Consider the following 26,679-nt stretch of genomic DNA (forward strand, 5'->3'; position numbering starts at 1 on the left):
TAAACTGGGAAACACCAATTTCATACCACAGTATCATTATAGGAAAGACGACTTGTAGAAGGGATTATATGAAAATGAGATGGTGTCCGCGAGCAGCTATGGATTCGCTTTGCCATACACTAATTTTGGCTTTGGGGTAAATCTGGAGGCAATACCTTAAGCCATTACTTGCAGAAGTACTCCGTTATACGGCAGCTGACACTACATGAGACCAAGGCGAGATACCTGATGGTGTGACCAGAGATGTGGCCGAGGTCAAGGCAGGCACCGGAAACTTCAGTAAGGGAGTCCAGTAAGAACAGATGCAATACGACAAACAGTATTGAGTCAGAGCAGATAGGGTGGTCCAATAACCATAACTGAGGACCGGGATGGAGAAGTCAGAATAACCGGGGAACCACACACAACTGATCAGGCTGGAACCAAATAGCTGAGGCATTAAGCTCTGGTAGGAGGATGCCTATTATAGCCAGGTGAAAGAATAGTAGAGCACACACACTGGCCCTTTAAGTATAAGGGTGTGCATGCGCCTTATGGGCAGAGGATAAAGACTGGGAAGGGTATGGTGTCTGCTGCATGGAGGAGAGAAATGTGAATGGCAACTAGCGCAAGAATACGAGCCATGACAGCTGATGGATTTCAAATGTGCCATATGCATTCTGCAGACCCATCGACAGGCTCTTATTTAATTGGTAGAAGCACAGGAATCAGAACTCAAGGCCGGCTTCACACTAGTGTATGCAGATTTGCACGCGCCTGCGCATAGCGTTTTTGCAGAATGAACTATGCTTTTTTTTGTGCGTTTATCAGCGTATCCCACTGCCAATCTTTGCACCCGCAGGGCATGTTCATTTGTACACAAATGGACGCACTACTTGAAATGGCTAATGAGCTCCAGATGTGTTCTTTTTCCTGCAGAATTATGCAGTGTTTCACGTATCTCCATGCACAATTGCGCACCTTCCCCATTGGGTTTCGACGGGGTCCTTTGGTGCACAAATATTTAGCAAAAATTTAGAACATATTGTATTTTTTTTTTTTTGCGCTACCGAAGTGCGCATGCAAAACACGGAAGTCTTAACAAACTATTTACTGCGTATTGGGGCTAATTCTGCATGTGCAAATACACCCGTATGAAGCCGGCCTTGGTATATTTATATGGTGTTTGCTAATACAGACCCTATAAATGTATCCAATTTTGTAAACTATTTTCCAGTGATTTTTGTGCGCATTTGCAAGTTTTCCCACACTATTTTTTATTTTGCGCTTGCATTTTTCCTGCTTGAATTAACCCTTTCCAATCCACTGTCTGACTTCTAAAGACATTCTGATTGAAGGCTGTACAGCTCCGATGTCGGAAGACGTCCGGCAGGGTATTCTTACAGTATATTACTGGCCGCTCTGTTGTTGGGAGGCCTCTCCAGCATGTCACATACCGCAGTACTGGCTTTAGCCAGCAGATGGCGCCATTGTATAATAACAGAAAGAGAAAGCCCCCTAGGAAACCCTGAATCCAAAATTGGATTGCAAAGGGTTAAGTGTAAATCTGATTGTCATTTTTCAAACGCAGGCATAGGCCTGAATGGGTGATTTTCATCTGAAAATCGCTACAAAATCGGACATGCAGCATTTATTCTTCTCTCAATGTTCGTCCGGATAAAAAAAATATTGCAGGTCTGAATCTATACATTTAAAATGTTTTATTTCCACCCAATTTCAGATTTTTTTTCCGGTCCATTAATCTGATGGGAAAAATCCTTTGTGTGAATATACCCGTAGGGCACGTTCACATAGACATCTGTGGTTTTGGACTGTGAAATGCGCAGCAGACTGAAACCGTGTGTATTCACAGGATACTGCGTGGTTTTGTGCGTATTGATTGCGTATTTCACATGAGCAAAAAAAACCACAAGCCGGGCCTATTGGCTTCATATGGGAGTGCGCTTGCTTCACACGTATTTATGCAAGCCCGGCTATTTCAGTCTGTAATACGGACCAAAATAGGACACGCTGCCTTTATAAACTTGTGAAAAACGCATGTGTGAATACCCCAAGGCAAATCAATGGGGTATCAGCTCTCATATTAGGCCTCATGCTCACAGTTGTACACAGTTGAGACCATGTATGGCTGTCAGTGTACTGCGCATGCCCAAATATCGCACGCACATGGTCATGAGAAGCGGGACTTAAATTTTTTTTTTTCAATTACTTGTTCTTTTTTATAGCGGGGTTGCGTATGAAAATGCCGCCATATGCAGTGTATTGTGTATGGACAGCATTTAATAGGCAGCTTATACAAATATATAGGGCTCACACTGCGTGATACGCCGAGAAATAGAGCATGCTGCGATCTACAGGTGCATGATAAACAAAAATTCATTGGCTTTCATTCACTCCATTCACCACTTATTACGCGGCCGTGCAACGCATGCGTAACAAGCGGTGTGAAAAAATAAATACATTAAAAAAAAAGTCAACATGAGCCGTAAATTTGCATAAAAATCTGCATTTAATCCAAAGTGCAATTACGCCCATGTGAATGAAGCCTTAGGGCTCACTAACACGGGCGTTTGTCGACCGTGTGTTACGCGGTGCTAAAAGGCCCTTGATTTCTGTTGCTTTTCACACCTGCTTTTTCTTATTCTTCATTCACGCTCTTATTACACGCCTGAAAACGCTACATCTACTAATTTGGTGCATATTATGCACTAATATATGCCATAAGAATTTAACATACGCAACAAATATGTATGTACATGCGCATTTACTAAATGCACATAGTATGTGGATATATACACCTGCAAGTGACTTTTTGTTCTGGCAACAGTGCATCAGTGCAAACATCGCTAATGGGAAGGAAACCGTTTTAAATCATTGGTTTCATCAATCTGCTTTTTTACTCACTCTTGCATCGTGCAATTTTATCACCCGTGTGAACCCACCCAAGGGCTCCTGCACACTGGTGAGAGCGATTTTGCCCTCGCATTCCTTCTGAAAACCCGTGGTTACGAGGTTTCTTCACATGGAAACAGTCTTGCTTGCCTGTGGGGCAGAAGGAATCCTCCGCCGCAGTGGTCACAGCTGCGGCAGGGGATCGCGATCTTCTCCCATTGATTGTTTTTAACGGGACCAGTATTGCTGCCATCGGAAACCCCTTGATGTGACAGCCTCTCATCCCTGCGGGGCAGAAGGAATCCCCCGCCGCAGCTGTCACAGCCATGGCAAGGGATTATAATGCTTTCCCATTGGTTTCAATGGGGCTGCCGCCACTGGTCCCATTGAAAACAATGGATGATGTCGCAAAAGGAACAGACGTGCTGCGATTTTTTTTTTCTCCACTGCAAATGAGACTAAAACCACTGAAAATCATTGGTTTCAGAATCACGCGTTTTCGCTCACTCTCGTGGCGCGAGAAAAATCGTGTACTCTTCTCGCCACTGGGAAGGAGTCCTAACACTAACTTTTTCAGATTGGAAGATACCCCTGGAGCGCAGCTGCTCAGGTTCTATCTTTAACTAATCTGTGGATTTTTCTACAGATTCTCCACGCGTTTCATGCAACATTTTTGAAGGGGTGAAAAATCCGTAGCAGAGAGAGAACCAATGTCAGTTTACAATCTTCTCTGCAGGCCATGGTATGCTACAGAGTTTTATCCCGCAGTGTAAGGCTACATGCAAAAAAGGCGAGCGCGATATCATGTTTGCGAACGTGTGTCATAGTGCGGAGGCAAGGTATTTTTCATTCAAGAACGCCTCGCATCACTCCTGTAAAATAGCGCTGCTCAGGCGCGTCAGAGCATCACAGGTGTTTCCTATTCTTTTCAATGGGAAACATTACATTGCAATCGCATGCCCATCAACAGCATGAAGTGCCCTGCAATATCTTTAATGTCTCATTGAAAAAAAATTGAGGGATGATTCCTAGCGAATGCCAAAAAAATAGGACATGCAGCGATTTAGCATCGCTGTAGGGGGAAAAAAAATGTTCATGTGAATAGGTCCTTTCAAAAGAATGGAGGTCATACGTGTGCGTGTAGGCTGAGATTCTTGAAGTCTCATCCGCTTGGCCTGTACTGTAGTACACTATTTTGTACATGCGCAGTGTTGACCCCATGTGTGAACTCACTCTTAGGGCTTATTCACACAAAATTGCCACGGTCATATATTTCCAGTGATTGCATGCAGGCAGCACTCTGACCCGTTACCGTAAATGGGGATATACTGACAAGCATTTCTTTTCCACAGACTGTTAAAAACTGCATGTCCTATTCTGGACCAACCTTCAAGATGACTGTCACCCATTCAACTTAATGGTTAGCAAAAAAGACAACCAGAGTGCACATGGAGCACATCTGTGTGCGCTCTGCTTTTCAATGATCCTTACTAAGGGACTCGAGTAAAAAAAAAAAAAAAAAAGGCCTTCCTTCAATTTATTTGTATGGGAGAAAAAAGGATGTCATATGCCTCCCACCCGGCCGTAAGCCATAGACCCACACAGGTATAAAAATTGGCACGTTATCCCCATACAGAAATCAGACATGCTCATCTGAATGTCTAAGTTCACCTTTATAATACCATAAATGCTGCAGAAATCCCGCAGCCTTTACGGTACGCGACAAAACCTCCTCCACGTCGAACGGAAAATGGCAGCATCGAATCTGCAGCTTTTTTGAAAATGCTGTTGCTTGTTGCTGAGGCTTTTAGTCCGTGAAATGCAAGGGTTAAAACCCACAGCAAAGTGCGCACCATTTATATGTGGATTTGGCTTTTGGGGATTTGCGGTGTATTTGCTTGGGGGGGGGGGGGGGTTCGTTGCAGAATGCCTACAGCATGCAAGCCGATACCCAAAAACAGCAGAAATCATCTTCTGGTACGCAGGGTGTTCCTAGGACACGCTTTTATTACTAGGTGAATGTCTGAGGCGGTATGTGGGATCTGCTGTGTTCATCCAAATCCTCCTGATTCACGAATACAATTCTACAACATTGCATTACAGGCCAAACCGTAGAACCTGGAGTGCTGCATTAGTGCATATTTTTGGTGTTGTGTTTGAAACTAATAGCGGCATGTCCTATTTTGGCACATATTACATGTGTAATACGCCAATTCTAGTTTATGGGTACATGAAATCCACAGTGAATCGGCGCGTTACATGTGTATTTGCTGCAAAATTTATACAGATTGCTAAAAGACCTGAGAGGGAAAGTTCTGACATCTTCTAGGCCCGCCTTGTGCTTTTCTCTCTTTTTTTGGGGGGGGCATAAAATACGTAGGACACATACAGGCATTACGCACGCAAAGCAAAAAAAAGATACCTTTAATTACGCAGTAAAAACACAGCGTATTTTGCGGATCCCATACGCCCATGTGAGTGAGCGCTAAGGATGCATTTACATGGGAGAGTGCAATATCGCTCAGAGAAAATTAGATTGATATTACAATCAGAAACCTATTCAATGACTGCGATGCGTTTAGGAAGAAAAGCGCGCCCCTGTACATGCGATATCCCCACACGTGTAAAAGTGCATATTTCTCTAATAGGTAAAATAGAAAAAACGCATTGTGCGTGCATGCAGAGCCCGTGGTATGCGAGGGTGATGCCGTATTTTTCACGCACCCATTGGGGTGAAAAGGAATTTCTTAAATAGGATCACCCAAAAAACTAGGGCACGCTGCGCATTTTTTATTTATTTTTTCCTCTGGGACTCTAGAGAAAAATCGCCCATGTGTACAAACCAATTGAAAATAATGGGTTCTTTACTTGTGCGCGGTCTGTTTAGATCTAGAGATGAGCGAGCACCCAAATGCGTAAAAATTTCCTAAAACTCAAGAGCTCTACTCGAGTAACGAACCCCATTGACTACAATTGGAAACTCGAGCATTTTTGTAAGTGGGACGCCGGGTGCCGAGAGTCTCTCTCATATCTGTCTCTCTCTCTCTCTCTCTCTCTCTCTCTCTAACGAGCATCAAGCTCGGCAGAGTATGCTCGCTCAACTCTATTTAGATCACATCGGATGGAACTCGCACAAGTTTCCCACCCATCTAAAACTACCTGCATACAGAAGGGTTGAATTCCGCATGCGTGAACCCACAGTGGAATCAGACCCTGTGCCTGGCTGGCGTCTGTGCGTACCTGTACTGCAGATGCTTCTGACGGATCGTCGGCGGACATGCACAGTACGTTTTTTTTCTTTTGTTTTTTTTTAAATTCCTGCTTTTCTCATGCTGTCACTAGGTGACTCGGGACTTTTCGTGAATGTCAAAGGTCGTTCGGCTTCCATTGACTTCAAAGAAAGCCGTCCATGTGGAATCCGCGCAAAAGTGGAACATGCTGCGATATATCCTCGGAAATCGCAATTGATTTCGGCTCATGTGCACGAAGAAGAGCTTTTCCATAGCATTTTACGAACGGTATTTGCTACGGATCCGCAGTGCGGATGCCCGATGCGGCTTCCGCAATGCAAATCCGTTCGTGTGCAACCGGCCTAATAATACGTTTTTATCTGCCATTCATGGTCTATGGAAAGCAGCTTGACATCACCTATGGGCAGAGTACAGGCTGCTGGGTGTATACCCCCCCACAGGCTCCATGCAGAGTTCCCAGAATTCCATACTGAGTGGTTAGAGGCACTCCATGTGGTGCTCAATATGCCCCTCTAGAGCATTCTATAGTATATTAGCTCTATACAGTACATCTAGGAACATGAATGGAGACAGAATAGGGCTGTGTGTACATTTGTCCTAATAGGATCCCCATGGATTTGGGGCTGCACAGACGTACCCACACCTTTGCTTGAATATAGTCAAAAACTCCAATTTCTCAGTCTAGAAAATGTAATATATTCTTGCAGCATCCCGTGAATAAGAATCTGACCAAGGCTACACTTGCATGGAGTTTATATATTCAGAGGCTGTGTAGGGCCGAATCTACCTGTAGAAGCAGAAGCCCGATGCTGGGAGAAGGCCACCTGATGAATATTTTATATAGGAATACACTGAACATTTTCTATTTGCATGTACAAAACTATGTAAGAGTTTTAGGCAGGTGTGGAGAAATACTGCAAAGGAAAAATGCCTTCAAAAATAGAAGTTTTAATAGATTTGTGGTCAATTAACAAAATGCAAAGTGAATGAACAAAAGAGAAATGGAAATCAAATCAATATTTGGCGAGACCACACTTTGTCCTCACAACCACATCAGTTTTTCTAGGTACACTTGCACACAGTTTTTTTTTTTTTGAAGAAACTCGGGAGGGAGGTTGTTCCAGACATATTGAAGAACTAAAGACAGATCTTCTGTGGAAGTAGCTTGCTCAAATCCTTCTGTCTCCTCATGAAATCCCAGACAGACTGGATGATGATGAGATCAGGGCTCTGTGGGGCTAAATCATCACTTCCAGGACTCCCTGTTCTTCTTTGTGCTGCAGATGGTTAATGATATTGGCTGGATGTTTGGGTGGGTATGGTTGGGGTTGGGGGAGGGGGGGTCTGCTGCAGACAAAATTTAGAGTCAGACGCCTTCTTTTTGTGATTTTTTTTACTTTGCAGCATTCTTTCCTCACCTGCCTAAAACTTTTACACAACACCATAATTTATATATTAGTTGCTCAGTGCTGCGTGAATAACAGAAGGACACCCAGAAAGGACATGGGAGAAACTGCAGGGGGTGCCAGATATTGTGAGACATGAACAGCAGTGTTCTGCTTCGGTTGGAGTTCTTTATGGGCGGAGTCTATGGCGCCGGATACCTGTTCAGACACACTCCTGTGTAACGTGCAAAAATTAGCCACATTATAGTTAAGGACGGATATGAGTGATGCATCCTTTGTAGAGCACTGTGAAGCACCTTGACTGTTGTGAAACTACACGTCCGGTAGCCTGTGTCTGTTAGGGCATGCTGGGAGTTGTAGTTTCACAACAGCTACAGGTTGCAGACTATTGATTTTTCATAAGTAAAACAGCAATTTTAGGATATTTTCTGGGATTAAATTCATATATTTTATGTTATAAAACTGTCAATATTGCAGTTATTTGCTGCTTTGAAAATTTTCTGCAGGCATCAAGAATCAATAACCCAACAATGATTTATGTCTTACATAGATGGAAACTTCAGAATAATTAATGTTGCCGGAGCTGTACGCTGCTGTCAGTATGTTCCTCTGCCACGACTAATATCATGCAGATGTAACATAAGCGATGGAGGATACAATACACTATGTAATAAGTTCCTCTCTGTCTCTGAAGGATAAAGATTTAAGAAGGGGGGGGGGGGGGGGGGAAACACACCAGAAAAGCTGTAAATAAGAGTATCTGTGGAATTGGCTTTAATTGACTTAATATTACAGAATTAAGGTATCGGGAGGCGGAATATAGATTTATAAATTCCATTTTCATAGAATATTCCATTATCGTAGTTTAATCTTTGGTGCTCTGATTTCTTAATAGCATTGTGTTCTGTCAAAGGCAAGTGCCGGAAATTTTGCAACAAGTATAACAACTGTGTCCTAACATAGTAGGTAATATAATAATAATCATCTTTATTTGTATAGCGCCAACATATTCCGCAGCGCTTACATAGACAGGGAATACAGAAAGACAAAAGTACAAACATTACAGAACCACGGCTACATAGTAATCAATTGATGGAAACAATAGGGGTGAGGGTCCTGCTCCAACGAGCTTACATACTACAGATAGTGGGGTGATACAGAAGGTAAGGGGCTGGAGATGTGCACTGTATGGCGAGGTGGAGAGTGAGGGGTGATATACACATAGACAATGGTCAGACATTTGCGGTATAATACAATAACTGAATTTATATAGTCATATTGGAAAGGTTATAATTGACTGTTAACTATATTAGCTGACATTCTCATGTTTGTCAATCATGTCACATTTATTGAAATCTTACATGGATCCATCTATCTAGTAATATCTACCTGTGTATCTGTCATGTAGTTTATATACAGTATATTCATCTCATATTAACTGTGATATTTGTCATTATATCATCCTCACTCAACATCTATCTTTCATGTATTCGGTTTCAATTTCTCAGATCAGTCAGTCATACAATATTTATCTAAGGCCATATTTACACAGGCGAGTTCAATATCGGTTCGAGAAACTCAGACCAATACTGTTCTTGCAAACCAGTAAGTTTTTTTTTTTGCTGTTGCGATGCATTATGTGAGTAGAACGCATCACATCACATATGTTTTTTTCCTTGTGTAAAAATCATGTTTAAATAGCAAAAAAAAAGAAAAATTGCGACGCACTTACATGAAACTTATATTTACATGTGAGTGCAATGCAAATTTTTTTTCTTCTTTTGCTCTCATAGGGAATAATGGGTTATTCTTGAACAGAATCGCCCCCCAAAAAATAGGACATGCTATGATTTTACTATCTCACAGCATTGCTGTAGGATAATATCTTCCATGTAAATACACCCATTTAAAGTAATGAAAAGGAAATATACAGATATACTGATACAAGAGGGATGTATACCACGTCACCCTCAGCGTGGGTTCTTTTCATGTGCATGTCACAATGCACAGAAATCATGTGTGTATATTGCCCATGTAAATGTACACGAAGGTATGCATCATATAATATCGATCACTTATCTAGCCATCATGTAGAATTTATCTGCTTATCATATATATATATATATATATATATATATATATATATATATATATATATATATATATATATATATATACACACACACACACACACACGTGTGGACTTATCTATTCATAGAGAGCTATAGATAAATATAAAACATACATTTTTATAGATGTCAGTTTAACACACTTGATTTCTCTTGCAGTATATAACTGCCTCTCTCTTCCAATATACCTACTTTGCACGGTATATTCTCTATTATGTTATAATGTAATTCATGTATGTGTACATATGTTACCCAAAATTTCACATTACAATGTCCAGCTCCATGGAAGATGATCTTATAGCAGTAATAACAGGAATAGTCATATATTAAATATCATAGCAATGGTGCCTAACTTATGATGTATTTCAGGCACTGGTATACTTCATAAATCTATGTAAAAATAGAATCTATAGAGATTTCTAACTTTTATGTAAAGAAGAAACCATCACAGAAGTAATGATCATATTACACATCACATATGGATAGCTGGATATTCAGTACAAAACCCCTGTAATGCACTTATAGTAAGTAGACGGCGTACCTGATGAAATGAGATGTATCCACATGTGGGACATTACTGGGAGACGACTAGCTTGCATCTGTAAGAAAGAGTCTTAAAATATAAATATACGTATAGTGAAAAAAGTGAAGGGAAAAACTGTTGCATACTTAGTCTAATATTATACATGCAAATGTTGTAAAGTAACGAAGAAGCTACATTCTATAAGCAGCCTGTAGATTTTAAGCACAATGCTGGGATAGAAAGTTGCAATTTTAATGTTTCAGGCCAATGTTAAGCAAAATGATGTCAAAATACATGTATTAATAAATGCAAAAACATTTCACATATTGCATACATACATCGCACATATAGACGCTGCACAAAGAAATATAGGTGGAGGATGTACTAATCGTACATTGATACACACACTACATACAGCAGATACACTAATATATATTAAAAAGAAAAGAGCAGCACTGTGAAAAAAAACTCATTATATCAACAATTAGGTGCCAGCGTCACAACCTCAATCCCAGGTCCATAGATAGACCTGAAATTTTTGATGAATAACTACCATTGCACCTGATCGATTTGGGAATACTGTGTATCTTTCAAGTTTATATACACTTGCACATATGTAGATACATAGGAGTATAATATATATATATACATACATACATACACACACAAACAGTATATGCCATCAGACATAGAGAAGTGCAGTTCAAAGCAAAAGGAATAGACTATACAGTCCACTAGAGCTGAATGTATCCGTCCAGACTATATAAAGTGCAGTGTGTATATATTTCCATATGATGCAATGTAACTGCCAGGTTGATTGCCAACAGTTTTGCATTGCATTACACACGAGACTCCTCCATAGAAATAGAGAAATGACACTCACAAAATCTATACATACAAGTGCACACACACACAAGTGACCAATTCTATTTGCAACTTTGCATGCTTTTATATATTTCAATGTTCCACTTGGATCTCTTCAATACTCTGTATATACATTAATGCAGATATACAAAGAAAGGGAGATTAAATGTTAACTAGCAGCGTATCCCCTATAAGAGTTCTATACTTTGTAGACAGTGCAGTGGACATGAGCTACAATAACTCCCCCCTTGTACTATATAGATCACTTATCCCAAGTGCAGTAGCACTTATTTCCTGCTCTCCCATATGCATATCCCCAGCAGCACCATGCTCTGCATCCCATGTGCCTCCTATAAACCCCTTTCCCCTCCCCCCCTTTCAATGCAAAACAACTTCATCCAATGCACTTTACTCTTTAATATCCCCCTTGCATTCCTTCCAATTAATCTCCCTGCAGCACAGAAGTTAAAAGGAAACTTTTCTATAACCTTGCTACATTGTCTGCACCGCACAAGCCAGCAGCTACAATGTATCCAAGAGATCTCCCAGCCTCAGCTTCCTGTTTGCACTATTTACAAACAACTTTACAACATTGTGTCCAGCAGCAGCAGCAGCAACAACAACAACCTGTGCCTCCTTCACTATACACAATGCAACTTGGAAATGAACTGGAGCAAGGGGGCTGGGATGGAGTCTGTGTGTAGCCCTCCTCCCCCCTTTTCCCTCCCCTGTCTTGCTGTGCTCACTGCTGCTGCTGTCTGTAGATGGGAGGTTACTATGTCTTTAAGCCTGTGCTGTTGAGGGTGGTGCCTTTCTCTGCTTAAGGCTCCTTTGATATTAATAGTGTTGGTGTCTTGCAACTGACGTAATGCTTGCACTGAGGTCCTGACAAGCGATAACATTTCTGATAAAGAACTCATCTTGCTGCAATCTACAGCTTGGGATCTAATATTAAACCCAGAGCATCCATTACTCTGCCTCTCTGTCTCTCTTCACCCCCACCACCAACCACCTCCTCCTCCTTCTCCTAGCCCCCCACTCCTTGTTCCTGTCTGTGTCTCTGCACTCAGACATACACACTGGGGGGAACAGGAAACCTATTCTTCCCCCCACCCCAAAAAAATTAATCAGAGATCAACTCTGCAAACAACAAGGAAGCGGTTCATGGCTCAAGCTAGATCTCCACCATCTTCCACATTGCTGCTGAGGTTATTGCAGATCAATCAACAGGTAAGAGGAGAGGGGGGGGGGGGGGGACCTAGAAATCCAGCAAAGAGATCATCAGTGCAGAGAAGGAAGCAGTAGCTTTCATTTGCTTTCTGGCTGTCTCTTGCAATCTCTCTCTTTCTGTCTCTTCCTTGCTCTCTCATTTCATGCATGGTGTGAGCTCCAGTGCTGCCTGCAGAATGTGGGGTATCTGAACCCAAACAAGTGACTTTTATTTTTTGCAATACATCAGGGAAAGAGCGAGAGAGGAGGGTGCGAAATCCTTCTCATGTTTCAAGTGCATGGGAGATTTCCTCTTTTTTTTTTTTTTTTTTTTTGCATGGTGGGTCAAAAAGCATGAGGCATGGAAATTGGCTACTTCAATCTCCAGTAGCCCTTGGCTTTTTCTGCAGTAGTCCTTCCTGGTCCAATCTCCAGGAACTGCCCTCATGTTTGCTCCAGGAAGGGTCAAGTTCACACACAGGAGGAGATAACAGCAACTAAAGACCTTTTTTGATTATTATTATTATTTTTTGCCTTTTTTGTTGTTGTTTTCATTTGTTGTTGTTCAATTAAAGTAACTTCCAGGTCAATTTTTTGAACTTCTTAAAGGAACACGTCACTTTTTTTTTTTCTTTTGCTTCTTCTTCTGTTCGCCATGGAATCAAACCTAAAATGGATGTGATTTTACATATATATTTTTTTCTTTTTTACCTATACATTTTTAATTGCACTTTTGACTTAAAAAAAAAAGTGATCCAGTCGTGGCGATCATGAGGAGCAGGGTGACCAAGGGACAATGATGAGCAGTAGTAAGTTTTTGACCAACTTTTATTGATTGGATGTGAGGGAAGGGTGATATGGATAGAAGTTATTGTTTGCTTTTCTACTATTTATTTTTCTTTTTATGGTTTTATTAAGTTTTTGAGTGATGAGTTTCTGAAAAAGAATATCTTTTTTTTTCACATGTGATACTGTTTGTGAATGAATGGAAAATCTGAAGTTATTTTTAACATTGATGTCAATTATTTTTATATTTTGTCATGTACAGATTTTATCCCCTAGCAGTCTGGAAGAAAGTGCGCACAATTGGAAATGACTCATTAGCCTTTATTCTTAATCCCTTGTATTCTTATGCTGATCATAAAAGAGACATTGAAAATCTGAATGAATGCTGGCTGTACCCGTACGTGTATTTTAATACAGGGGACAACTAAACAGTATGGATTAATCAGCGATTAGGCCTTGGTGTCATTGGCATGCCTGTATTAGATTGCGAGCTGTAAATATACAATTCCTTTTATAGTGGGTTCACAGTGTGAACAGTTGGAAAAGTGTTGAAAAGTTAGAGACTACCCAAGAAGATGAAGTTTTGGAATAGGCTAAGAGCAGGATGCTAATGTGGACCCCCAAAAATGTAATCACTCCAGATTAATTATCTTCTATATTTCCTGATGTAGCAGAGCTGAGTTTTCAATTGGCACAACATGTGCTCCTTAGCTATCTATAAGTAACTATGACTTGCAGAGTTGTGAGGATGTACAGACAAAACAGTTAAATGACAATTTCAGCTCTACTACATCTGTATACTGTACAGTGAAGGTCAGGAAGATGGAAGATAACTTTCCATAAATAGGAGTAAATTGCAGAAAAACTCTTTATTTCACCAAGATGGCAAAAAGACAGAAAAAAAGTGTCAGGATACTCCTAATCACTGTCATTGATTATAGCCGGCGTTATAGAGCCCTGATACTCCGTTTTGAGGTGACAGAGAAGTCTAAGAGGTATCAGTCTAGAGTAATGTAGAATTATGGGGGATATGGTGGGTAAAGTTAGTCGGCGCTATTCCCTGGGTGATAAAGTGTGTAAATATGAGTTACCGATGTAGCAGAGCTGAATTTGTCATTTGTATCTTACCACCTGCAGTCTTATGATATCACCACAGGAGTTATTTAAAAATGACAACCCTAGCTCTCTAACGCCAACCAACTCAGCTCTGCTACATCTGTGATATAACATGTCTGTCTCTACAAGACAGCACAGCATGCAGTAAAGTGTTTGCCTGTACACAAAGGTTAATGATTTAGGTTGTTGTGTATACAGACATCATGTACTATTTCCTGCAACCCCCCCTGATGATGACAGGACTGTCTGGAAATGATAGTAACCATCTCGATTTACTTTCCAGTGCTTCTAACTTTCTGACGTGGCCAATACAAACACTGTCTCTTCTAAGGCTTATCTTTGTCTGAAGACTTTTTTTTTCCTTGACACCTATGAGAAGGGTCTAGCATGACCCTGAGGCCTAAGGGTTAAAAATGCCACCTGAGACAGTGTGGAGGGTCTGTAAGAAGTGGCCAATAGGGAAAGAGAGGGAGGAAGAGGGGGTTAAAAAGTTTCAAAAAAGTGTCATTTAAGTTTTTAAATTTTCTATGAAGTTAGAATGTTTGTGGAAAATCTGAGCGGCACCAATGTCACGGCGAATACACGAAGATTAAAAGCAAATACGTACAAATTGGTAGTAAAAAAAAAAAAAGTGAAGGTCCCGTTACCCCTGCGCTGGGATATATTTTGATTTAGATATTCTGTAGGAGTGTAAAATGAATCCATTCATTCAATCAACTGACAACTTTCCAATCTCTGTTTGCCTTAGCTTAATTTACTTTCCACAGGACAACTATTGTGGCAGCCTGGATTGGGATTTTTTTGGCAGGCACGGACGACTGTAAACGCAGACATTTCTGTCCCAAATATTACACCTCACAAGTCAAATTGGAGTTTATAACACTAGACAGATACTTTAACATAAAACGCATTACATTTTCCATATGCTGATTTGTAGAGGGGGGGAGCTCTATGGGGGCTCCTGTCTAGGTTCTTTTTTTTTTGTGTGTCCTTTGCTTCAATCTCCAACACTCCGTTAGTGATAAAAGGGTTAATGGTTTTCTATTCCCACCTTGATCTTTCTTTTTGCTCACATTATATAGAAAAACGAATACATTTTTTAAAATTTTTGGTATCTTGGAGTAAGTCGTCAGTTTCGACTCCAACCTGACTAAGGAACTGATATTAATTCCATGCCTTGGATTGAATCTTCCTATTATGATGTTTATTAGTCATTTTTTAATTGGTTTTGGTCCCAATGGAAAACATTCCCATTAGATTAGGCCCAAAAATATCTTTATGCTCCTTCTTTTTCGGTACTTCTTGAACCAACATATAGAATAATTGTTTTATTGTAACGCTTCCATATAGTGTAATACTCTTCATATAATAATCATTAGACATTTTTAATTGATTTTGGGGCCCAGAGGGAAATACTGCAATTAGATTAGGCCCCAAAAATACCCATTTTCCCCTACTTTTTGAACCACCACCTAGAAGGTCTACAGAATAATTGTTTTATTGTAATCCTTCCATGTAGCCTAGAATAACAATGGTGGGTCCTTATCTGTAACTAACATAGGCTGGAGCATTATAACATTTTGTGCTGCATTTCAATGAATGGAAACGCCACCAAACCTTCCCCCCCCCCCCCCCCTCTACTTTCAAAATCTTAATAGCTTTATATAAATAGAGCATTGCGGATGCATGTGACTCAAAATTTCAAAAATCAAACATGTCAGTGTTGTTGTGTAGTCCTACTTCGTTTATGCATCATCGACCCATTTCCTCTTTTTTGCCTCTTTTTGATTACCATTTTTTATGATTTTTATTTGCTCTGGTCAAGTGTCAGGTCACCCCTGGGTGTTACTATTGACAGGAGTCTGTAGTATGTGGGACGACTTGATCCAGTTGTAAACTTGTGGATAAACCGTGCTGGAGGAGGGGAAGGAGGGGGGTCTTTGTACTGTAACTTTTTTACATAGTGTGTGTGTTCAATAGTAGCTTATTGGGAATCGGTTGTATGAAAAGAAAAGCGTTCTTTATGTGGCTTGTATACCTGATGTGTAATGCTGCTGTGTTGTAGGAGAGCAGGAACGAGGCGTAATAAAAATTTACAAATTCAACGTTTTGTTTATGGGAAGTTTTTCATTTATTTTTGCAGGCACTATTTGGCTAAAACTTTTTTTTCCCCTCACTCTTATAAATCAATGGTATCTTTTGTACCTTAAATATGATAATTACATCTCTTACGATCTATCTGTGACCAGACACACAGCAGGAGGTATTTTTATAACCTGCTGAAGATTTGTTATTCCTATTCCTGTACCCAAGCAGCATGCATGCCCCCCCCACCACCCCACTCTTTAATTCTACAAAGCAGAGACAGAAGTCCTAGGTGTGCATCAATATAGTGTCATGGAGAATTATAGAGGGAGCCATTGTGTTATGGGGGTAGGAATACTGTTCACTATGAAGACAGGATGGGTGAAAAGCACACGGAGCATCGATGATGTACTTTAAGGTGAATCAATTTGGGAATCCGATTTTTTTTGGTATGTTGAGTATATGTATTTTTTTTATAACTTTTTTAACTTTTTTTTTTTTTTTTTGCTTTAATTTCTATTTAAAGCATTTTTATTTACTTTAGTATTTTTTTGAGCAATGGCCTGGAAGGCTGCAGATACCTACTCATTAGTACGCTGGATAGTAATTCACTACTTACAGTGCATAAACCTAGTGATAGATACTGTATATTATTGTATCAGACCAGTGGACAGTGCAAAATGTGGATTGAGCAAGTGAATTTTACGTTCTATTCCCCTACCCCCTTGGACTGAAGAAAATAAACTATTCTTATAAGAAGTTATGCTACTTTTGCATAGTTTTTATGCAGTTTTATATACTCCTACATGCAGTACATATTTCTGTAAGGTCATGTATTGTCCCATTCGTTATCTGAGCAGGTCAATTTCTCTTCTTACAGAGAAGTTTGCTTATCAATCTATTTTTCCTGTCTATTTCAAACATATATTTCTTGTTATCAATATTTTTACATAGTTTTTATATAGCGTATATATACCGCACATTTCCCCTGTAATATCATCGATTAGCCCAGTAGGTATCTGAGCAAGTGAATTTCTCTTCCCCTAAAGAAGTTAGCTGATTTCTTTTTCCGGTCTATTATCTGCATACTATATGCGTCTCATTATGATGATACTTTTGCATAGTTTTTATGTAGTTTTATATGGTTCATATATACCTATACTGAACATTTTTTTTCTTTAAGATCATCTATCGGCCCAGTAATCTCTGAACAAGTGACTATCTTTTCTCCCAGAGAAGTTCTATCATCTGTCTTTTTTTTCCCCGTCTATTACCGACATGCTATATACTTCTGGTTATAATTAACCATTGCGATATGATGAACAGGAAAAATGAGCGCTCTGCAAATAACACCCCGGAGTTGCGTATATTGTTACTAACAGGAGTATCCATAAGGTAGATGCGATGTATGCGTCTGGAGATCCTGCTGCCTTGTTCTGTATACTTTGATTAATTGCGCCTATTTTTTTTATTTTTATTTTTTTGCAAATTCTGGCCTATAGATAAAGTATATATCTGTAATATAAACCAGGAGTTTAAAAAACTTTTGCACTTGCTCTGCGCAGCAGGAGCCGCTATGTAGTATATACCTCTGTGAATTAGACTATTAGTAGAATTATTACATTTTTTTTTTTATAATTCTTGCTGAGTTTTGCTGGAATGTTCCAGTTGCTGCTTGTAATAGCTGATGCTTAATGAAATCCAAACGCCAATTTTATGGGAACATCTTTAATGTCTGCGATTCCTTATTGAAACTTATTTTTTATATTCATAGCAGATACAGGAGTTACGTTACCTTTTTGATGGCTCCTTTTAGGAACAAAAGAAGTCCATTAAAAAGTAACTAGCGGGCTGCTAAATACGCATTCTGTATAGAGAAGCTATGTAAAGTTTTTACAGGTGGCACCAGGCACAAAGTGATCTTCGTACTGCTGTTGGAGCGGTTACTAGATGTATATACTGTGCAGTGTTCATATATGTATGTGTTTGTGTGTTTTTATATATACACATACATACAGTGGATCTAAAGTCTACACGCTCCTGTTATAATGCTATGCTTTTGTCCTGTTGAAAGGTCCGGCCATTTCAGGTTTATTTCCACCTTAAGTGTGATCCGTATCTCTACAATTCCCTTTAAAAACAAACTGAAATCATTTAGGCCTCATGCCCACGGCCGGGTCGGAATCCGACTGTGAAATCTCGCTACGGAATCGGACCCGGAGCCCCAGCAGAGACCCCCAGAGACACATAGTCACCTGTCCGGATCCGCTGTGAGTGTCTTGGCCGGTGAGCTGGTGCGCTGTGCAGGGCATGATGCATCGGCGTTGGGCTATGGCGTGGATTCCTGTGATACTTCTGCAGTGCTCCCTGCGAAAGTGCGGCGGATCAGATGGCATCCATTGACTGCAATGGAAGCCGTCCGTTCAATTTTCCGCACCAAATGGAGCACGCTGCAATTCTCTCCCGCGAGCTGAAAATCCCAGTTGATTTCCGCTCGTGGGCAGCGAAGAATCTTTTAATATAGCATGTCTATGGATGGACATTGCTGCGGAATTCGCTGCGAATTCGGCTGCGAAAATCCGTCAGTGGGCATTGGGCCTTAGGGTGGAAAACGTAAAAATGACAAAACGATTTGTGGTTGCAAATAATGTGGTTGCATTAGTGTGAACACCCTCGTATATCTGAAGATGTGGTTGTGTTCAGAATAAGCCAATCACATTTAAACTCATGATGAATAGTAGTCAGTACTCCGCTACCATCATTTACAGGGATTCTGATTGACCCCATATAAAGTTCAGCTCATCTAGGAGGATTTTCCTGACATTTTCTTAGTTGCATTTTTCAGCACAAGCCGTAAAGCACTTACAACACATAAAAGGGATCTGACTGTTGGAAGGTATCAGTCAGGAGAAGGTACCCAAAAGTTTCCAAGGCATTACATATACATATACCATGGAACACCGTGAAGACAGTCAGAAGTGGATTAAAATTGGCACAACAGTGACATTATCAAGAACTGGATGTCCCTCAAAAAAGGATGAAAAGACCAGAAGAAAATTGGTCTGGGAGGTTGCCAAGATCCCTACAACAACATTAAAGGAGCTGCAGGAGTTTCTGGCAAGTACTGGTTGTGTAGTGCATGTGACAACCATCTCCCATGTTCTTCATTTGTCTGGGTTCTGGAGTCGAATGGCAAGACGGAAGCCTTTTCTAGTAAAGAAAAACATCCAAGCCCGGATATGTTTTACCAAACCCTACACCAAGTCTGCCAGAAGTATGTGGAAGAACGTGTTATGTCTGATGAGACCAAGGTTGGGCTTGTTGGTCATAATTTCAAAAGCTATGTTTAGTGCAAAGCCAACACTGCGCATCGCCAACAGAACACCAAACCCGCAGTGAAGATGGTGGAGGCAGTATTATGCTTCGGGGCTGTTTTCCTGCTGCTGGAACTGGGGCCTTAGTCAAGGTGGAGGGAATTATGAGCAGTCCCAAATATCAGTCCATTTTGGCACAAAGCCTTCAGGCCTCTGCTAAAAAGCTGAAGATGAATTTCACCAGGCATACCTCTAAATCCACAAAGGAATGGCTTTACTAGAAGACGATCAAAGTTTTGGAATGACCCAGCCAGGGCCCAGACCTGAATCCCATTGGAAATCTGTCGGTTGACCTGGAGAGGGCGCTATTAACGAAATGCCCTCACAATCTGACAGTTTGGAGGCTTTTTCAAGAAACAGTGGGCAAAGATTGCCGAGTGAAGATGTTCCAGGCTGATAGACATCTACACAAAAGGACTTAATGCTGTCATAAAGTCAAAAGGTACAACAGAGGATTAGTTTTAGGGTGTTTATATTTGTGTAATCACATTATTTTAGATTTCCCCCCCCCCCCCCCACTCTTTTAGAGTTCAGTCTGTTTTACAATGGAATTGTACAGATAACGGGTCACATTGAAGGCCGAAATAAATCTGAAATGATTATTCTTGTTATAGTTTTTAACATGATAAAAACACGGCATTTTAACGGGTGTGGAGACTCTTTACCTGGGGCCTATTAAAACCAATGCAGGCATTTCCATATGCAATTCATTTTTTTTTTTTTTCCACTTTTTCATGTACTGACGGTCAACGTTAGGATAAAAAATAAAAATAAAAAAATTGCAGGATGTTCTGTTTTAGTGAATTTTCATGTACTAACTGCCCATTAAAGTCCATGGGGGTGTGGAAGAAAAAAACAGACTGCACTCGCATAGCAAGTGTTTGTGCGTGTATTCTGTGCTCCTTTTTAAAGTTCATGCAACTGTGGACTTCAATGGGTGTTTTAAATTACAGTTATCTCTCATATTTATCTCTTATATCTATCTATCTCTCACTCTCATCTTTCTCTCTCATCTCTTTCTCTTTCTCTTTCTCTCTCTATCATATCTCTCTATCTCTCATATATCTCTCTCTCATATCTTTCTATCTTTCTCACATCTGTCTATCTCATATCTATATTTCTTTCTCTTTCTTTCTCTTTCCCTTTCTCTTGCTCTCTTTCTCTCTCCCTTATATTTATCTATTTCTCTCTCATATCTGTCTCATATTCTATCTCTCTCTCTCTCTCTAATCTCTCTCTCTCTCTCTCTCTCTGTCTCTCTCTCTCTCTCTAATCTCTCTCATCTCTCTCTCTCTCTCTCTCATATGTATCTATTTTTCTCTCTCCCATATCTGTCTATCTTTCTGTAATTAGTGGATTCTTGCGGTATGTAATACGTATCAGACTTGTTATTCCATAAATCCTTCCAAGTTTATCTTCCAGTCCTTTGCGCTCTGAATAACACTTTGAGTTAATTGATATTCACTGCATGTCAATGATTGATTGAGCGCATATCTAGGAATGACTAATCAACGCGTTTCGCCCTGTTCTTGTCACTATCCCTTATGCTATGTATATAGATTTCTATCTCTAGTCCCAGATGATGTCCCTCTCCCGGATAATGCCTAAAACTTCCACGTACGTTCTTCCCAGAGGCACCGCTCATGTGCGTTCACTGTAACCTCAGGTTTGTGCCAGAATTGGCATCTTAGATTAGCAACAAGGAATCAGTTTGGCTCTTGGCAATTTTTCATTTCTCCAGGTTAGGCACTCCACCCAGTGTAACGCCCCACCCTTGGAAGACTATAATTCAAAAGTACATTGCTTATGCTGGTAAACCTCCCTATGGTTTGAACGCAATACGGATTTGATTCCTCAAGTATGCTGGGTTAGGAAACACCAAAATCGTAAAAAATAAGCCTTCTATTGCTTGTGACATGATGCGATATAGTCTTACATCCGTCATGGGAAGTGGTGAAATCGAACCCCTTCAACGGTGACGATAAAAGACAGACGTATCATTATGTGCTATTATTCTTTTAGTTGTCATTTCAGCGTTTTTCTACATATGGGTTGCTATGATATCAGTACACTGGTATTAACATGACTTCACCGAGAACTGGACTGACGAGCTTTGATGTTTCTGAGAACTCTGCTGCTCTTCTGACTGTAATGGGGCTTGTATCGTTTTATTACAGAATGAAGAACATTCTTGGTTTTTAAGGAATTAGTGACGGCTTGATGTTCGATGAATCCATACTGAGTATTAGATACATTTGTAGCTATGTGAAATACTATCCAGATAGGATACATAGTGACAAAATAAAAAATAGGGGGCTACTTGACACTAAGGGCCTATTCACACGGGTGATTGTAATGTCAGAGTTTGTCTAAGTTGGACAGAACTTGGTCCCATCAAAGTCAATGTGTGCATTCACAAGTTTTTTTTTTCTTAACTTTTTCCACAGACTTTCCATGGTAGAAAAAAAAGTACAATATGCAATTATCGAGCCAGCATTGCCCATTCATGTCAATGTATGCATTACAAAGTTTATTGGCATATAGTCACAGTGAAATCTATAGGCTTTTCACTGACTAAAGTTGCACTCGCCCTTATGAGTAAGGCCCAACATGCAATTAAAGGGATATACCTATCTCAAACTTTAAAAGGGTTTTCTCATCACTTAAAATTGCTGCACAACCACTCTGTGCTTCCTGGTTGCTGCTGACTAGAGATGAGCGAGCGTACTCGGAAAAGCACTACTTGCTCGAGTAATTTGCTTTATCCGAGTATCGCTGTGCTCGGGTCTGAAGATTCAGGTGCCGGCACGGAGCGGGGAGCTGCAGGGGAGAGCGGGGAGGAACGGTGGGGAGATCTTTCTCTCCCTCTCTCCCGCCCGCTCTCCCCTGCTCCCCGCTGCGACTCACCTGTCAGCCGCAGCGGCACCCGAATCTTCAGACCCGAGCTCAGCGATACTCGGATAAAGCAAATTACTCGAACGAGTAGTGCTTTTCCGAGTACGCTTGCTCATCTCTACTGCTGACCAGTACATGACTGTTGCATCCAATCATTGGCTATAGAAGGCCATTGCTGTACCAGTAATTGACTGCAGCAACTAGTAAGAACAGAGTGCTTGTGGAGTAATTTTAAGTCATGGGGAAACTCCTTGAATGACTTATCCCCAGACTATGCTATAAAAGAGACGCTGACCAAAGAGATGGGACCAACACCTATCTTGAAACAGGGTCTCCAATGTCCACGGCCACCATAAGAGATGGGACCAGCACCTATCTTGCAATTGGGTCTCCAATGTCCACGGCCACCATAAGAGATGGGACCAGCACCTATCTTGAAATAGGGCCTCCAATGTCCACAGCCACCATAAATGCAGAGGTTTGGATGATGGAAGCAGCTGAGCTCTGCGGTTTTGTAATTCCTATGGGAGTTATGTAAACTGAGTAGAAGAGCGAGTCGTGCTTTTATCTGTGCATACATACGCCTCGTTGACTTCCATGGCCGTTATAGGCACAGCATAGCTCAGCTGTTTGTCATCTCGGCCACCTCTTAATCGGTAGTGTCCCCATCTCGGGGAAGTCCTGGTGCCGTCATTCTATTTTGATGATATTTTGGTAACATTTCACAGCTTGTGGAGCCCACATCCAGACCAAACTGCAATGGGCCCAGATGAATTTCTCTCTCCTTAATAATAAATAATTTAGAAAGTGATTGTTAGAGTACCTGAGGTCTATGTTTGCCTTTGTGTGTGTATAAATAAGGTTTGTCCCTTGTGTTATAGACCGTTTACTTGGATTGATCTAGGTGACAGTGATTATGTACATAATCTAATCTCGTTGACTGCGCCACTATTTACTTGAGTCTTTGTTTTTGGATTCAGTCTTACTATGTTTTTGATGACCCCTGACCAAGGAATAATGCAGGCAAGGACAGATATCTGATGCCAGGTCGCTTATATGCATTCACAGGGCCGTTATTAAGAATTTAGTTTAATATACAGATATATCTGAGTCTGTGATGTATTATAGCTCGGTTCAACATGATCTCTCAATGTGGTTTTCTAAAGGCATCCAATGTAATTATAAATGTAGCTCTTCTATGTCTGTCATCTACTTTAGGAGCTAGAAACGATCTTTAAAACCTCCAAAGTCAATAAGATTATCCATCTTTGTGTTAAGGATTAGTATTAGATGTATATCGTCCGAACCTGCCAATTTTAGCGGGATCGGCAGGCCGTCTAGTGTGTATGAGGGGCTCTTCGAGTCTCTCTTGACGACAGATGTTGTGGGTCAATAAGGATTTGGCTCTTGTGAAGGTTGATTCAAAATGAATGGTGTAAAAGTAAATCTGACTTCTTCATACATGGACTGAGATACAACAGCCAGAATGACGTGAAAAAATAGAAGATCCCCTTACGTGTTTACTGCACCTTACAGATGTTCGTTGTGGGTGCTGTTGGTGACACTAGATGACCTGAAACCATACATCTCCACTGTAGTGGAATTGATAACAAATGACATGGTAGGACGCATCTGGGCAGAACTGGACTACCGACCTGAAATGTCCTCAACGACGCCCACATAGAACATCTTTAAGGTGTTGCTGTATGACTGTAAGTGAAATGAGTGTTCAGCTAACAAGGATCTCATGTGTATCGCTAGTTTTAACCATTCACTTGCAACTTTTTTTTGGTCTTATTCTTTTGTGGTCTTCTATGTTTAGTTTTGAAATGCTCCTTATGGAATATGGTCTCAAGCGTTGTATCACATCTGTTTAGATTAGACTGATCATGGTCAATATATAATTGTCAACTAGAGATGAGCGAACGTTTAAAAAGTTTTTGATCTGGACTGTTGGCCAAATTTTTGAAAAAAGGTCAGTTAGGTCCAAATTACGTTGAACCTAACCGGAAGTTCACCAAAACGCTTAAATCCGGTATATAGCACTCCCACACACATGTTTTATACTGCGTATTATGCACATGTAATACGCAGTAACTTTACATTACTTTCAACAGTGCCTCTCACACATAGAGCGCACAAAAAAGAATGCAACATGCCCTATCTTGGCCCATATTATGCGCGCATAAATATACGCAATGTAGTGTATGGGATTTGTCGGCACACAGCAGTATGAAATGCATTGCATACTGCTTTATGTTTCCTGCGCAGGAGATACACCTGCGGAAAACTCTTCTCTGCGAGAGCCCTAAGAGCCATAATGGTTCTGTATAATACTCTGAGAGGGCTATATAGGGATTTTATGGCAACTGGACCGTTTTATACAACCAGTGTTTAGGACTAATGTTGAGCGAGCCCAACTAGAAGAACTGTGCTAATCTGAACTTTTAGCATAATTCGACCTGATGCAGGGTTCTACTGGTTCGCCCAACACTAATGTCAATTAAAAGACCTTTCAACTGATTATTATGTTAATTTTTACCTTATGTACTGTAGGTAGGCATTGGGAAATGAATGATCCCCAGACAACTATTGAGCCATAGAAACAGTAAAATTTTCACCCCTGGCCAAGTTGACCACTTTTTTATAATCTTCTAGGTCATTAGAACATCCATGGCTCTAAAAGATAACCTATGTACCTTGCCCATTGGCCACCAGAATTAGTTCAGTCCTGGTCCAATATATATGTTCAACTCTTACCGGGTCTCAAACAAAATCAACAGTTGTCTGCTAACAAAAATTGAATTTCTACGAACCCCTTCAGGTAGATTTATGTCTAGAGATGACAACATCATCACAGTATGAGGTGTATTCTAGTATAGGTCCGTGCTGAGTAGATTTATGAATGTGCCTAAACATAATAGAATTTTTGTACTTTATCACTCAGAGACACCATCACAATTTGGTCTTATCTCAAATTTTTTTCTACAATTTAGCTTTTACATCATGCCCTAGAATTCGTTACTTTTTGCTAATCTTGGTTTGAGCAGGCTATAGTCACAGAGATGCTTAAAATAAAGTTTTACATACTTGTATTTAGTAAGAACAGGTATTGTTTTTCACCAATAGAAATGTTTCACACTTGGTTTCCTAGCTTTCGGATAGTCATCCAGTTTATGCCCTACTGAAGGGGCAATTTTTGATTTTTTTGTTGGTGCGTATAGAAGTTTAAACATGATTTTATCCCTTTGATTTCTTTTTGCTTAGTCTATTTTCATATATTTTTTCCTAATAGTCAGTCTCTAATAAAATGGTACAGTGTAACCAGGCCGTGTGACTAATTTATACTCATAATTATAGCTTGTGTTTGTAACAAGACCATCTCCAAGTAGAATGCCTCGCAGCTCATTTCTCTTCTAATCAGAATGTTGCTCGATAATGGCATTCAGGTTGCTATCTGAACAGCAGAGTCGCAGTATATTAGTTCTACTTAGAACCTCTTATCTGTCTACCTCGCGTCCAATCATACCCTGAGTTTGTTCTTTCAGTGCTTCGCTTCAGTTTTGCCTTAAACCATTTGAAACCACCTCTATTAGGAGCGTTTGGCAGCTCGTTGCTTGCGAGAGATTATGTATGACAGTCTCTGTTATATAATGAACAGGAGTATTGTTTGTTCAAAGGTAACATATTGCGATTTGTGTACTTTTTTGGCAGTTGGCGTTCACTCCGCTCTGAAACCCAAGTGTGATCTAACATCCCAGATATCTGAATATTTTTCAGCAGGCTGTATGGTTGTGGTGTGTTTAAATCATCGCTGATAATACATATACAAAGCCCAAAATGGTCAACTCTGCTATCTCATGCGCAGGAGGAGCTCATTGCCTTTAAGGATCTAGAGTTTATTAAATACTGGAAGTTACTTGCTGAACTTAGCTGGATTCAAACAGAGTTCTTTTAGTGTTTCTTTATTATCTGATCATTTTTTATATTACAGTATGTATTTTATATCATGGTTACAGCTTAATTCTTGTACTGCATTTTAGGGTTAGATTTTAAATATTCCAGATTTGATTTTTTTTTTTTTACATTTTTTTTTTCTTTTACTTTTGTTTTGCTAATTATTACTGTTACAATCATGGGGTTTTGAAA

At 40.3% G+C, this 26,679-nt stretch overlaps 1 protein-coding gene and 1 long non-coding RNA gene across 7 annotated transcripts in view; one reads left to right on the plus strand and one right to left on the minus strand.

Moving 5' to 3' along the window:
• Positions 1-12,036, minus strand: part of LOC136578453 (uncharacterized) — a 108,273-nt gene extending 96,237 nt beyond the window's left edge. Inside the window, exons 1-3 of one of the 2 annotated variants that reach the window (XR_010786631.1) lie at positions 11,554-12,036; positions 10,220-10,277; positions 7,608-7,763 (exon numbers count right to left, since the gene is read on the minus strand). This is a non-coding gene — a long non-coding RNA (uncharacterized lncRNA). Of the gene's footprint in view, positions 1-7,607; positions 7,764-10,219; positions 10,278-11,553 lie in introns of those variants that run through there. The other variant, XR_010786632.1, reaches the window with a different exon arrangement.
• TRPS1 (transcriptional repressor GATA binding 1) overlaps positions 11,880-26,679 on the plus strand; it is a 274,106-nt gene continuing 259,306 nt past the window's right edge. For 2 of the 5 annotated variants that reach the window (XM_066578529.1, XM_066578530.1), the window contains exon 1: positions 11,880-12,295. Coding sequence is in view for 2 of the 5 variants with exons in the window: in XM_066578526.1 (XP_066434623.1) it covers positions 13,071-13,083 (13 nt within the window). In the remaining 3 variants the exon portion in view is untranslated. Of the gene's footprint in view, positions 12,296-12,744; positions 13,084-26,679 lie in introns of those variants that run through there. The other 3 variants (XM_066578527.1, XM_066578526.1, XM_066578531.1) reach the window with 2 other exon arrangements.

This window comes from Eleutherodactylus coqui, chromosome 9 (genome assembly GCF_035609145.1).
Source record: "Eleutherodactylus coqui strain aEleCoq1 chromosome 9, aEleCoq1.hap1, whole genome shotgun sequence".
Classification (NCBI taxonomy): Eukaryota; Metazoa; Chordata; class Amphibia; order Anura; family Eleutherodactylidae; genus Eleutherodactylus; species Eleutherodactylus coqui.